This window comes from Carcharhinus amblyrhynchos, chromosome 13 (assembly GCF_965287045.1).
Source record: "Carcharhinus amblyrhynchos chromosome 13, sCarAmb.v2.hapA, whole genome shotgun sequence".
In the NCBI taxonomy this organism is placed as follows: Eukaryota; Metazoa; Chordata; class Chondrichthyes; order Carcharhiniformes; family Carcharhinidae; genus Carcharhinus; species Carcharhinus amblyrhynchos.
Window position 1 is genome coordinate 57,011,373 of NC_137336.1, and position 14,107 is coordinate 57,025,479.

General features: G+C 42.1%; 1 protein-coding gene across 1 annotated transcript in view; it reads left to right on the plus strand.

Moving 5' to 3' along the window:
- Positions 1-5,716, plus strand: part of rmnd5b (required for meiotic nuclear division 5 homolog B) — a 40,832-nt gene extending 35,116 nt beyond the window's left edge. Inside the window, exon 9 of the mRNA XM_080201717.1 lies at positions 681-5,716. Within this exon, the coding sequence (XP_080057843.1) occupies positions 681-744 (64 nt within the window). The 3' untranslated portion in view covers positions 745-5,716. The remainder of the gene's footprint in view (positions 1-680) is intronic.
- The last annotated feature ends 8,391 nt before the right edge of the window (positions 5,717-14,107 follow it).

The window sequence follows — 14,107 nt, forward strand, 5'->3', positions numbered from 1 at the left end:
TAAAGTGCAAAATGAGGCCACTTGGCCCATTGAGTTACACCGACAACAACCCCACATGTTTGCCCCAATAATCCTTCTAATCTACACATCCCGGGTCACTAAGGGACAATTTAGCATGGCCAATCAACCTAATTCACATCTTTGGACTGAGAGGAAACTGGAGCACCCGGAGGAAACCCATGCAGACACAGGGAGAATGTGCAAACTCCACACTGACAGTGACCCAAGCCGGGAATCGAACCCAGGTCCCTGGAGCTGTGAAGCAGCAGTGCTACCATGCCGCCCGTCGGGCATTTCTCCTCAGGGAGTTTGTGTGTCCCAGCTTCACTGCTGCACCTGCTTTGATTTCAGCTTAGTTCTTTCTGGCAGGTGAAGTTTCTGACTCTGCACCAATTTACTGTTGTCTTGTGGGGTTAATACAACTGTCCATGCTTACCCCTCCCCCAGTTGTAACCCCAGAAACTCCCCAACCTCAAGCAAGCACAAGACACAACCAATCAGTGAGTTGGCCATGCTCCAAAACGACATTAATTAGGGAGAAACTTGTCTGCCAACCTCCCTAACAGAAGATTTACAGGGTATGTACTTAGGACGGTGGAAAGTGTAAATTTAAAAGATCCTTTTCAACCATGTGATCTGTTCCTGTATCATTTCTCATGTGCCCTTTTCTCCTTATACAGGTTAAAATGCCCCTATTGTCCAATGGAACAAGCTCCTGCAGATGCTAAACAGATCTACTTCTGAAGACCAACTTTGAGCCCAGTGGACATTGCACTTCATGTTGGAAAGGGGCTGTTACTAGGGTGTGTCTGGTTTAGTACTGTTTTATTGTGACCAGTCTAGGCAAGTAGATGGCGTGAATGTGATTTGCTCTGGATTGAGCTAACGCGGGCAGTGGCAGATGCTTTTGGATATTTTCTTTCTCTTTCCACTCAGCCTTCACCCTTCTGTCAGCTATTGTAGGACCTGCACTTTATTTTTGCTAGTTTTGACCTGGGTTAATGATCAACTCCTTATTCCTCACTTGCAGATGCTTGGCCACTGCCAGGAAGTTGAATTACAATTGTGGAGCTGATTAGCTGTCGCTTGATGTAACAGCACATGGTATTAATCCTGTGTTGTGCCATCGTTCAAAGTATGCCATGTGGGTGGGGAGGTTTGCAACAGATTAACGAGTTGCTATACATGCAAACTCTGACACTATTCACCATTACAAAGTTGAATGGCATGTACTTTTTCTGAGCAATATTTAATTTTTTTTTTGCCACTGATCAATTTGGGAATGGTTCCCCCAGATTTCTATTTCACTGTCACCCCTCTCACCTTCTTCACACCCCCAATCTAATTTGGGGAGATGTGTAATACAGAACAACTGACAGTGACCAAGGTATACAGACCCTTATTATAGCTATTGAAATGTCATATGGCTGTCTTGGTGCTTGCCTGAGGGTGGGGTTTGAGGACGCCATTGGATAACCAAGGAGCAGGAGCTCTATATTGTAGCTAAATCTCGTACAAGTGTAACCAAGGTGAAGGGAGGGAGAAAAATTCCTTACAATTTCCTCCCCTTCATGAGATCTACAGTATGTTGTGTATCAAACACGTATCAGATTTTTTTAAAGATGGTCTATAGTCAGTATATCAGTATTTTAGTCTTTTGTGGACTACAGTAATATAGTTCACCCTCAATAAATCATTATGATTTAGTCTTTGCTAAAAATCTAGGCTTTGGAAAGGTAATTGGTGTCTTTTCCTGATAGTTGCAGTTGTGGCAGTTAACCTGTTGGAAGTGGAATTGAGTCCTGCTGAAACCTAGAACTAGCACAACAAGGCATATTTTGTTCCGAGACTCCTATGTTAATGCATATGGAAATAGATTATGTCTTTATTCTTTCTTGCAGAGATGGTTTCTGCAGTAGCTTTGGTAACTTGCTCACATTTCTCGTCTTTCGATCTGCAAGAGCTGGTTTTCTTGCTTGGTCAGACGTGCTTCCACTGCTATTCAACTTGAAATTTGAGGCCCCAGTTGTCACGGTGCTTTCAAAGGTGTGTCCGTCCCCAAGGTCAGCCGTGAACAATGTGTTTGAATGTGAGTGTGTGTATTTTACCCTTGGTGGGAGTAATTCCATTTAAAAATAACCCAGCAGCAAAGGAAAAGGTTGTTTATTTTGCACTATTGCTCTGGAAGTTGTTTCAGAGAAGACAAAGTTGCTAACACATATATACACACATGGATTAGTTACAGAGGAAGATAAAAGGATATCTTATCAACGTGAATCAAGTTCAACTTTATTGTTCAACGCAGATCTTGCCAGTCCTTCAAAGTCAAAATGTTGCATTGTCTGGAGTGAAGTTGTTGAGGTTATGGGATTGTCTCTGCAGTTGCGAAGGCTTCCGCTGCTGAATTGCCAGAGGTTGCTTTTTCAGATGAGCTTGGGTGGAATCAGGTTTGTAGGGAGGAGAGACAATCCCTTACTTCTATTCTGCAGACATGGTCCATTTAGTTCCTAGTTACTTTACAGCAGAGCAAGTGCTGTTTACCTGGATGTTCTCCTTTGTCTCTCCCTGTAGCTAGCAATTGTACTTTCTGCTTCACTGCAGCTGATTTAAGATGGATCTGTTCCTAGACAGCTTGTTGTCCTTTCTTTAACAGTATCAAACAATGTTGGCTGCTGTTATGCTAAATCAGTATTCCATATAAGGCAAGCAGTAATTCCATTAGGATTCTGAATTCTTTTAACCACTTGCTACTGAAAAGGGCGAGGGCTGTTCACACTTTACAGTGGCTTATCAATTAGTGTCTTTATATTCAGAAGAAAGACCATCACGTCAATGAGTCTGAGTTTGCTCATTTGCGACATTCATTGACTTTGAAATGTCTTTTTGTATTATATGTGCCTGGAAATGAATGCGTGCTTGCCTCCCCAGGAGTTAAGAGAAAGATGGTTGAAATCCACAATTCCGTCTGGTAGCCTGGAGCCGTTTTGAGAACAGCCTTTAAACTCTTTCCAAGATTTTAAAAGAATTTTCTAAAAAAATTATTATGTAATACCTGTCCGCCATAACACATTTAATCTTGTGATTTTGCTCTCTCGTTAACGAGATGATCCCAGTCAATTTTGAAGGATTTTATAGTAAATTCCATCTTCCTTCATTAGACATTCAAATGATCACATTTGAGTGGTGCACTATTGAACTGTCCAGTAAGTCCCAGGATATTCTATTTTCTGTTTGGCACAGGAAAAAAGAGGGCAGCACAGGGGTTAGCACTGCTGCCTCACAGCACCAGGGACCCAGGTTCAATTCCCAGCTTGGGTCACTGTCTGTGTGGAGTTTGCACATTCTCCCCATGTCTCCGGGTGATCAGGTTTCCTCCCACAGTCCAAAGATATGTGTGGGTCAGGTTGGCCATGCTAAATTGTGTATTGGGGCACGATGTGGAGATGCCGGCGTTGGACTGGGGTAAACAAAGTAAGAAGTCTCTCAACACCACATTAAAGTCCAACAGGTTTATTTGGTAGTAAACGTCACTAGCTTTCGGGGAAATAAACCTGTTGGACTTTAACCTGGTGTTGTGAAACTTCTTACTTTGTCAGGGCACTAGTCAGGGTAAGTGCATAGAATTATGGGGATTGGGCCTGGGTGGCATTGTGGTCAGTGCAGACTCAATGGGCTGAATCGCCTCCTTCTACACTGCAAAGAGCCTATGATATTAGCATGGTTGGCATGAAGTACATTGGTCTTAACCAGGATGGTACTCAGAGCATGACAGCAGCCCTCTTGGCTCCTGAGTTATGGAGAGGAGAAAATAATTTGGTAGTCTCATTCTTTCTTCATTCAGTGATCCCTTGCTGCAAAATATGCACAGGTTTAACTGGACATCAGGCGACGATAAGTACCCATGTGCTTCTCAGTCTTGTTGTCTGGGCACACAACATGTAGAATAGTAGTTTGAGCATTGTATCAGAGAGCTGTCAATGCTTATATATAACCACTCACTGCTAAGTGTCCCTGGCTTCAGGAGTAGAGGGGAAGAAATGCTTTACTTCAGCCATACACATTCTTGATTCAGACTTTGCAATTCGCAAGAAAAAGTCAGTTGTTAGGAAACTTCTGTGGCAGTCCATTCTAGCGTTCATTCAACACAAACTGGAGTAAGGACATATGTATTTAATTATTTGTACTTTATCTGGGATGGGAAAGTGGGTGGTTTTTGTACTGGGGAGGGGGTGGTTGAGGCTCATTTGCTCTCTCGACTCGTCGTGATAACAACCAATGGGAAAGAGATAAGGGAGAGTTAGTCCCGTTATGATGGCTAGTTAATGTTCACCAGAAATCAGCTCTTTAAAAAATTGACCTTTTATTCAAAATCGCAAGTTGTACTTTATTGTTTTTGAAAATTTTATTTTAATATAACCCTGTAATTGTGCCTTTACAAATGTTTGTTTTTGTGAAATATCCACTGTAATTGCCTCTTGCACTGGTATTAAATGAATGACAGTGACACCTCAGTCGTGATCTCCCACTGTACATAGTTGTAGGTACACACTTAGAAGCACCTTCAGTTAATTAACATAAACAAAAAAAATCACCACTTGGATATCAGTTTTCTTTCAAAGAGTCTGTTGCTGCTCGATATAAATTGGTCATGTCTAAAAATAATTACCCTAGGTATTCTTAATGAAGCAAGCGTCAATTCTCAGATAACCGGGTAGCCAGCGGTAGTCCATCCAGCAGTTCTACACCATGAACGTGAAGGAATCTGGTTCAAACTGATGGATTAAGTAAAGTCTACACACCGCTTCATCTTAAACTCAGGCCAGACTGAAGGGTTGAAAATCTCTTCCAGTTTTAAGTGTTCAATAGAACAAATCCTATTTCCCTATGCCATGGTCTCCATTGGTCACGCTGAACGAACCGTAGGTTCTTTCATGGCCACCACATTTTTGCCAGCAGCTGATCTTAAAGGTGGCCAATGCACAGAGTTTTAAATTTTTGAACTCCTTGTTCCTTCTCTTCCACCTTCACCCTAATGTTGTACACCTACCAAAGTAGCCTAAACGATGAAGGCCCAGAGTCATCCAAAGTAATGGCTTTCTCTTTGGAGAAATAAACTGCCATCTTCACATCTCCTCACAGCAATAAACAATGAGGAGATGAACTGCAGAGGTAGAAAATTGGGCTTTGTGGGGATAATTATGTTGGGATGGGGTGATCTGGTCTTCCATAGGATTTCTCTGGAGTACAACCTCGACGTACAGCGTTGCAACAAGTAATTGAAAGCTCTGAAAAGCATATTTAAATTACTAGCTTTCACTGTCAAAGCCAGATTTGGGAGTTGCAACTTGTAATGGGTTGAATGAAGATGTTGGGGTGTAAAGGAAAAATGGCATTGAAAAGGATGGTGCTGTTTTTGATCACAAACTGTTAGCACGTTCACACAAACCCTGCAAAAGGCAGGGAATGAAACTTTTGAAATGACCCTTACTTTTTTTTATACGTACAGGAAGGAGAAACCAGATTTTTTTGACCATTTCCAAAATGTTACTGTCACTACGATGGGGGTTTCCCAATCCTTCTCCATCTTTTTCTTGGTATAGTTTTAGTTTGGAAGGTGTGTGAAAATTTTGGAGGGGTTTCTCTATTCTGTGAGCTGTTATTTTAATCCCTAGCTTGTTTCTCACCTGTCCTCCCAGAAAACCAGAAGATTGCTAAGTATTCCATCATCTTTTCTTTGCAATCAGCAGTTGCAGAGAGCCCAATGCTCTCTGATCATTTTAGACTGTTACTTGACTCTTAAATTATATTATGAATAACTATTACATTATTTTAGAGAACAAATGTTTAATAAAGATGTTGAAATGCTTTTGTGATTGAAATTTTTTTTGTTTTTCATCTGCAATATAAAAGGAAAATGCAAAACCAAACCTGTTGTGTATTTTGGGGTTTTATTCTGGGAGTGAGATTGTGTTGATTCCTTTGGTTTACAATGAACCATCGCTTCACAAAGGAGGTTGTGTCTGACTGGCATGATTCCCCTGACAGCCTCAGTATTTCACAAGAGTGCGTAAATTATCAAAACTTGCTTGCTGAAAAAACGGACGAGAAAATCGCCCGTTTAACACTTGGAATTTTTTCCCCCAAAATTCTACCCTGTATGTTTTCAAGAAATAAGTTACATTGAATCTCTACAATGCAGAAGGAGGCCATTTGGCACTGAGCACAATCCTACCCAGGCCCTGTTCCCATAACTCTTATTTACCCTGCTATTCCCCCTGACTCTGGCTATGCTAAATTGTCCCTTAATCACCCTAACCTGCACATCTTTGGACTGTGGGAGGAAACAGGAGCACTCGGAGGAAACCCACACAAACACGGGGAGAATGTACAAACTCCACACAGACAACAACCCGAGGTCGGAATTAAACTCGGATCCCTGGTATTGTGAGACAGCAGTGCTAACCACTTTGCCACCGTGCTGCCCTTAAAGCACTTGGGGCGAAAGGGATCAAAGTTTATAAGGGAGGGGAAGGCAGGATCAGGCTATTGAGTTGGATGATCAGCCTTGAGCATAATCAATGGCAGAGCACACTTGAAGGGTTGAATGGCCTTCCCCTGCTCCTAGTTTCTATGATCTTCAGAAAACATTTGATCAGGTTATTTTCATGAGGTAGAAAAGCTATGATTTAAAAATTTGGTCTAGGGTGACAAAACTTTAACTGGGCCTAGTTATCTCTGATTATAAAATTAGAAAATACAAAATCCACTCAGTAGGTCATGTGGCATCTGCGAAGAGAGCAACAGAACTGATGTTTTAGGTTGGTGAGTTCTGTGTGCAATTGTGGTGCCACATTATTGGAAGGATGTGGTTTCATGGGAGGTGGTGCGGAGGAGATTTACCAGGATGCTGCCTGAGATGGAACATTTAAGTTATGAAGAAAGGTTGGGTAGCCTTCGCTTTTTCTTCAGTGGAGCAGAGAAAACTAAGTGGGTGAGCTGATCGAGATGTACAAGATAATGAGGGACATGGACAGAGTGAATAAGGAGCAATTCCTCCCACACCCCAAAAATGTGCTATTAGACTGATTGGAAGTAATAAATTGTCCCTAAATTAGTTCCCCTCAATGTGGATTGCCATAAAACAATAGATAAGGGTCATGGGTGGAGAGGGGGACTAGTAATGTTAAAATGGTGGCACAGACTTGTTGGGCCGAAGGGCCTGTTTCCTGGGCTGTTTTTGTTCTTTGTTCTTTGTTGTTTATTGAAGGGTCAGTCACGAGGAAACTTAGGTTAAAGGTGAGGGGCAGGAGCTGTAGGGGGGATGGGAGGAAAGGCTTTTTTTACCCAGAGGGTGGAGACGGTCTGGAATGCGCTGTCTGGGAGGGTGTCTCAATTTATAAAGTCTCTGGATGAGCACTAGGCACATCATAACATTCAAGGCTATGGCCCAAGTGCTGGCAGATGGGATAAGGTGGGAGTTTGGGTATTTCTAATGTCGGTGCAGACTCGATGGGCCAAAAGGCCTCTTCTGGGCTCTATGATTCTGAGTTAGATATGTACAGTAGGTTTTAAACAAGCTGAAGGGAGGGGGGAGGGAATGATGTGGAATGCTGGCATTGGACTGGGGTGGGCACAGTAAGAAGTCTCACAACACCAGGTTAAAGTCCAACAGGTTTATTTGGTAGCACAAGCTTTCGGAACACTGCCCCTTTATCAGGTGAGTGCCCTGATGACAGGCAGGAGAGATTAAATGATAAAGGGTTCATGGTGCCAGATGAAAGATGAGTGTGTGGTAATGGGACAAGGAAACAAAAGGTGTGTCTAGAGGAGGTGTGAATGGCAGAATGGTGCTGTCCAAAAGGAGGGAAAACAACATCAGCTAAAAAAATGGATCTGAAATTGTTCCAATGCTGTAAGGTGCCTAATGGAAAGATGAAATGCTGTTATTGTTCCTTGAGCTTGTGTTGAGATCTGTTGGAACACGGCAGGAGGCCAAGACTAGGAAACTGAGTGGGGCCAAGGTGGAGAATTAAATTGACGGTGATTGGAAGTTTGCCACTGGAATGGATGTGTTCTGCAATCATTATTTGGTCTTCCCCAGTCTAAAGGAGACCGCATTGTGAACAGCAAATAATATGTATTAAAATAAAACACAAATCACCGTTTCACCTGGGAGGAATGTTTGGGAGCTTCGATGGTTAGAATAGAGGAGGTAAAAGCAGGGCCAGGGAGAGAAAGGATGAGCCCTGATGCTTCTCTTTCTGTGGCCTCAGGTATGTCTGTGCAATAGAACGTTTTTCAGAGGACAGAGGCTGAATGATTTCTAATTGTATCTGTTTCCTGATCCTTGAGTCTGAAGATTGTTGCTTCTCACTACAATATATTTTTAATATCTACTGTGCAACACAACTTTGTTACGATATATCAGTACCTCAAAGACACATGAAAATTACCATGGTAGAGCAGGATAATAGGTAAGTAGACAAAAGGACAAGACTGAAGTCAATGCAAAGGACTCATGTGCTGTGTAAAACAGGTCACTGATTAACTGTCAACTCATTACACACGCCTGTCTGAGCAATCTCACCTCACAAAATCTGCCCAGAGTGAACTTCCATTTGTGACATAATTCTAGCCCTGATTCCACTCACTGTTCACAAGATAATTATTGATGACAAAGACCCTCTATCCCCAATTACCTCATTGGCAGCAGGAGTAGGCCATTTGGCCCGTTGAGCTGCTCTGTCATTTGATAACATTGCCGACACCAGTAGCTACAACTTAAAGTATTTAATTGACTACAAAGAGACTTGGGACATTGTGAAAAGTGCTGTATAAATGTAGGTTGCGTCTTTCTTTCATTATATCTGCAAGCAGTAGGCAGAGTAACTGTAACAATGGTGCAATTGGAGGCCCAATGCTATAATTAATGCCAGAACAATCAACTGATGTTAGGAAAGTGACTGCAAAGAAATTGCTACTTTCACAAAATTATTCAACTCTGTACCTAACCTTTCCTCTACCATCTCCCTCTCACCCTGCCCTAATTCCCCCCAACCCAAATTCTAACCACACCCACCCTTCCCCTCAACAGCCCCCAACTGCCTTTCAACATTGCCCAATACTTTTCTACCTCTCCCACCTCCTCTCCAACTTCCCCCCACTTCCCCAACTCCCTTCCAATCTCTACCATCCCTCCCCAACTCCCTCCAACTTTCCCACAACATTCACTGCAACATTCCTCCAATCCCCCTCCAACATCCCCAACCTCCCCAATCCCCATCCAACACCCCCCTCAACTCATCCCCATCAACCTCCTGTAAGGCCTTTCCAACATCCCTTCAATTTTCTCCCAGCCTCTCCCGCAACTCATCTCCAACCACCCTCCAAACTTCATCCAAAGCAGTATCCAGTGGATTGTAAAATTATAGGGATTTAACTAAATATTTTTCAGGCGGGAACATCCCCAGTTGTTGCAGTTTCTCACCGTTGGGCAATTTTGTGGGTTTTTTTTTTAAAAATTCAGAATCACAAAGCTGCCTGCAGGTCAAAAGAGCAGCTGCAGCAGCAGTAACTAGTGAAAGTGACCTGATGCTGACCGGTTTAAAATATGTTGGAATTCAGCCTGACCTGCCTGTTTTTTTTCCTAAAGTCAGTCTTTCAGATCTGAAGATCTGGCAGCTTGAGTGGATGACAAAAAAACAGTGATCCTGGGCCTACCCCGCTTCCCCCCACCGGTTTGGCACCATCTGTACCTCCCTCTCTTGGGTCCTGGGTAAAAGGAACAAATTCTCTGACACTTACATAGAATGGTTCCACGGGAAGAGGCAGGAGTGTTGGAAAAAGAGGATTGTTGGACGTGATTGAGGAGAGGACCAATGGATCACAGGAGGAACACACCTGTCAGTGGTGACAGAGAGAGGGAGGGAAAGGTGTGGTGGTGCCACACCGGATGATAGTCTGCACTGGTTTCCTCCGCGTGCTTTGATTTCCTCCCACAGTCCAAAAGGCGTGCCGGTTAGGTGCATTGGCCATGCTAAATTCTCCCTCGGTGTAGTCAAACAGGTGCCGGAGTGTAATGGCTAAGGAATTTTCACAGTTAACTTCATTGCAGTGTTAATGTAAGCCTACTTGTGACACTAATAAATAAACTTTAAACTTTAGTTACCTCAATGTTTATCCTTGTTAGGCAGTTATTGGACTATTTCCCAGAAGATATGGCCTCTTACTCCTATTCTGAAGGTTTAATGAAATTAGTTTTGGGAAAGGATATTTACTAATACGTTGGACAAAGCTGCTAAATACAGAAATTCATGAATGGAGCCAAATTGCACCTTGAAGCAGGCTGCCCAGAGGAATTATCACAACTAATGATGTTGAAACAAATACTACAACCAAACTGAACTGCATCTTATTGAAATGTGAGGATAATAGTAATGGTATTTATCTGACAAAAGTGATCAGTTAGAGAAGGCTGCTAAATTGATAGGATGTAAGGTTTTTAAAAATTACTATTTAAACTATGCCTAACAAGCCTTGCCCATGGATAAAAGCAAATTATTGCGGATGCTGGAATCTGAAAACAGAGAAATAGAAAGTGCTGGAAAACCCCAGTAGATCTGAGAGCATCTGTGGAGAGAGAATTGAGCCATGCAACCTTGCATGGCTAACTTCTTACTTTATTTCTCAATTCCGCCTTTTTGACAGAAATCCAATTGTGCTAAGGCTATTTATAGTGCCCACTTCCGAGGTCTTCCTTGTAGCACTTTAATCAACAGGTTATGGAGGGGTCAAGTACCACTCCCAAGACTTGAGCACATAAACCAACATAACACTGAGGGAGTGCTGCTTTGTCTGAGGTGCTGTCTTTGAGGTGAGGCATTAAAGTATCCACACTTTCAGGTTGATGTAAAAGATGCCAAGGTCAGTGCAAGGACCTTTGCTGCTTGTAATATATATAAATGATTTGGAGGAAAATGTAACTGGATTGATTAATAAGTTTGTGGATGACACAAAGGTTGGTGGATTTGCAGATAGTGTTGAGGACCATCAGAGGATACAACAGGATATAGATCAGTTGGAGACTTGGGCAGAGAGATGGCAGATGGAGTTTAATCTGGACAAATGTGAGGTAATGCATTTTGGAAAGTCCAATACAGATAGGAAATATACAGTAAATAGCAGAACCCTTAAGAATATTGATAGGTAAAGGGATCTGGGTGTACAGGTACACAGGTTACTGAAAGTGGCAACGCAGGTGGAGAAGGTAGTCAAGAAGGCGTACAGCATACTTGTCTTCATCAGCCAGGGTATTGAGTTTAAAAATTGGCAAGTCATGTTGCAGCTTTATAGAACCTTAGTTAGGCCGCACTTGGAATATAGCATTCAATTCTGATCGCCACACTACCAGAAGGATGTGGAGGCTTTGGAGAGGGTACAGAAAAGATTTACCAGGATGTTGCCTGATATGGAGGGCATTAACTATGAGGACAGGTTGGGGAAATTTGGTTTATTCTCACTGGAGTGACGGAGGTTGAGGGGAGATCAGATAGAAGTCTACAAGATTATGAGAGACATGGACAGAATGAATAGTCAGAAGCCTTTTCCCAGAGTGGAATAGTCGATTAGTAGGGGACACAGGTTTAAGATGCGAGGGGCAAGGTTTAAAGGAAATGTGCGAGGCAGATTTTTTGCACAGAGGGCAGTGGGTGCCTGGAACTCGTTGCCGGGGGAGGTAATGGAAGCGGATTCAGTAGTGATTTTTAAGGGGCGTCTTGATAAGTACATGAATAGGATGGGAATAGAGGGATATGGTCCCTGGAAGGCTAGGGGTTTTAATTAAGTTGGACAGCATGGTCGGTGCAGGCTTGGCGGGCCGAAGGGCCTGTTCCTGTGCTATCATTTTCTTTGTTCTTTATTTGTATTTCAAGAAGAGCAGGAAAGTTCACCTGGTGCTCTTGCTAGTATTTTTCAACAAACAATATCTTTAAAACAGTTTATCTGGTTATAAAGGGAGTCAGCCAGCAAATTTATTTACCCAAAACAAAAAAGAGAATGTGAAAACGTCTTTTGTAAGTCGAGGAAGCTATGAGTGAAATATAAATTTAAACCTTTGTTGTTGTTTACTTTGGCATTCTGTACACTGTTTGTGCTGGATGGAATTTTGCTCAAAGTTTTTAAAAGTGAATAAATTCCTAATGAATCATTGGAATGGAACAAAGCCAAACTGCATTAAGACTATTAGGAGAATTGAAATGCTCCGGGCAGGTTCTATGTTTGGACTTAAACAATGGGAGGAGTGCCATACAAAGTCATTTGCTCTTTCTTACTTTATATATTATTAAACTATTGAATTAAACTGTTTACAAGTAACCGCACCCTTGTTTGGCAAAATTGCTTGTCAAGTTTCTGTAACTTCCGCCAAGGTCCGTGATCATGTTTTTCACTGTCATAAACTCAGGAGATACCTTGTTGGATTCACTTTGCATGAAATTTTTGCCTCGTAACTAACAGAATCTCAATATTCCTATCAAGAGACCACAGGAATTCACAAGTGCAAGGTGATTTCTCCATGTTATGATGCTGGAATCATCAGCAGCTACTGAATAATTAATTCTGGATTTCTAATTGTCAACAAGTGGATTATTGGACATCCAGATGGCACTACTTGTGGTCACATGAAATGAAAGGTATTAGCTGAACTAAACTCCTAAGCCGAGCTGAGTGAACATTCACAGTTCCAGACAGCACACATCCGGGAGAGTGAGGTGGTGGTTTGTTGCTGTACAAAATGAAAGATAAATCCACATCCCAGCTGCTTAATCCCTAGAAGAGGGAGGCAGCCTTTTTTCACAACCATTGGGAATGTATTGACAATGAGATTGCTGGCCTCTCTTTGGCAGTTGCGTTCACAACATTTTTATTTAATGTTAATTTCTTTATTGATAATAATTGCTGTCAAGTTACTGAGTCATGATATGGAAATGCTGGCTTTGGACTGGGGTGGGCACAGTAAGAAGTCTCACAACACCAGATTAAAGTCCAACAGGTTTATTTGGAACCAGGAGCTTTTAGGGCGCTGCTCCTTCCTCAACTGAGTGCCTGAAGAAGGAGCAGCACTTCAAAAGCTCATGATTCCACATAAACCTGTTGGACTTTAGCCTGGTGTTGTGAGACTTCATAACTAAGTTACTGAGTATCATTTCTGATGGGGCACTAATATGAAAATGAAATGAATTGCACCAGTTAATTAAAGATTTTATTTTGGGGTTTGTAGTGCAATTCAGTCCCTCAGACACATATCAGTGACGGAAGGTCTCAACACATTTTGTGATTCCACTCCAGGAGCACCACTTAGTAGAAAGATATTGATTGGGTTGATGATAGTCTGTCATAAACTTACCCAACACTGTCTTAAACATTATAACATCCTTTCTTTCCACTGCCTCCCTATTCCACACACATACATTAATGGAAAGATCTCATCTCATCTTGAATCATGTCCACTTGTCCTACAGCTTGTGTCAATATGAACATGAAATAAGGGACAGGAAATGGCCAACCAATCTAACCAATCAAATACTGAAGATCTTTCTGGAATCCAGTTTATTGGTTTGAAGATTTTTATAAACCACAATTCGCCTCTCAGTTACCTCTCATTTTTTTCTGTGCAGCTCACTGGCGCCTGGAAACCCATATTGAGTTAATCAATAGCGACTTGGTTGAATTCATGCATCAGAGTTAGAATTTCTGTGTCAATGGATAAATGCTCTCGCAGATTGTCTTTACCCAAAATAATGACCGGGATTGTGGGGGAAAGCAAGGGTAGGAGGGCACTTGGCTCCTATTTCTTTCTGAGAATGAATCACAAACAGCCACTCCAAGTTAATCATTCTACGTGTTCCTTCTGTCAGACTGGTGGACATATATTGGAATGATAGGGTACCATTCTGGACGGTGTGTAATAATGTGGTCCCTGATATCGCACAGAGTGCTTCTTCACTAAGAAACATGATCTCATTGAATGATGGAGCAGACTAGATGGGCTGAATAGCCTACTTCTGTTCCTACATCTTATGGCCTAATTTAATAAAATCAAGGTGTCTCA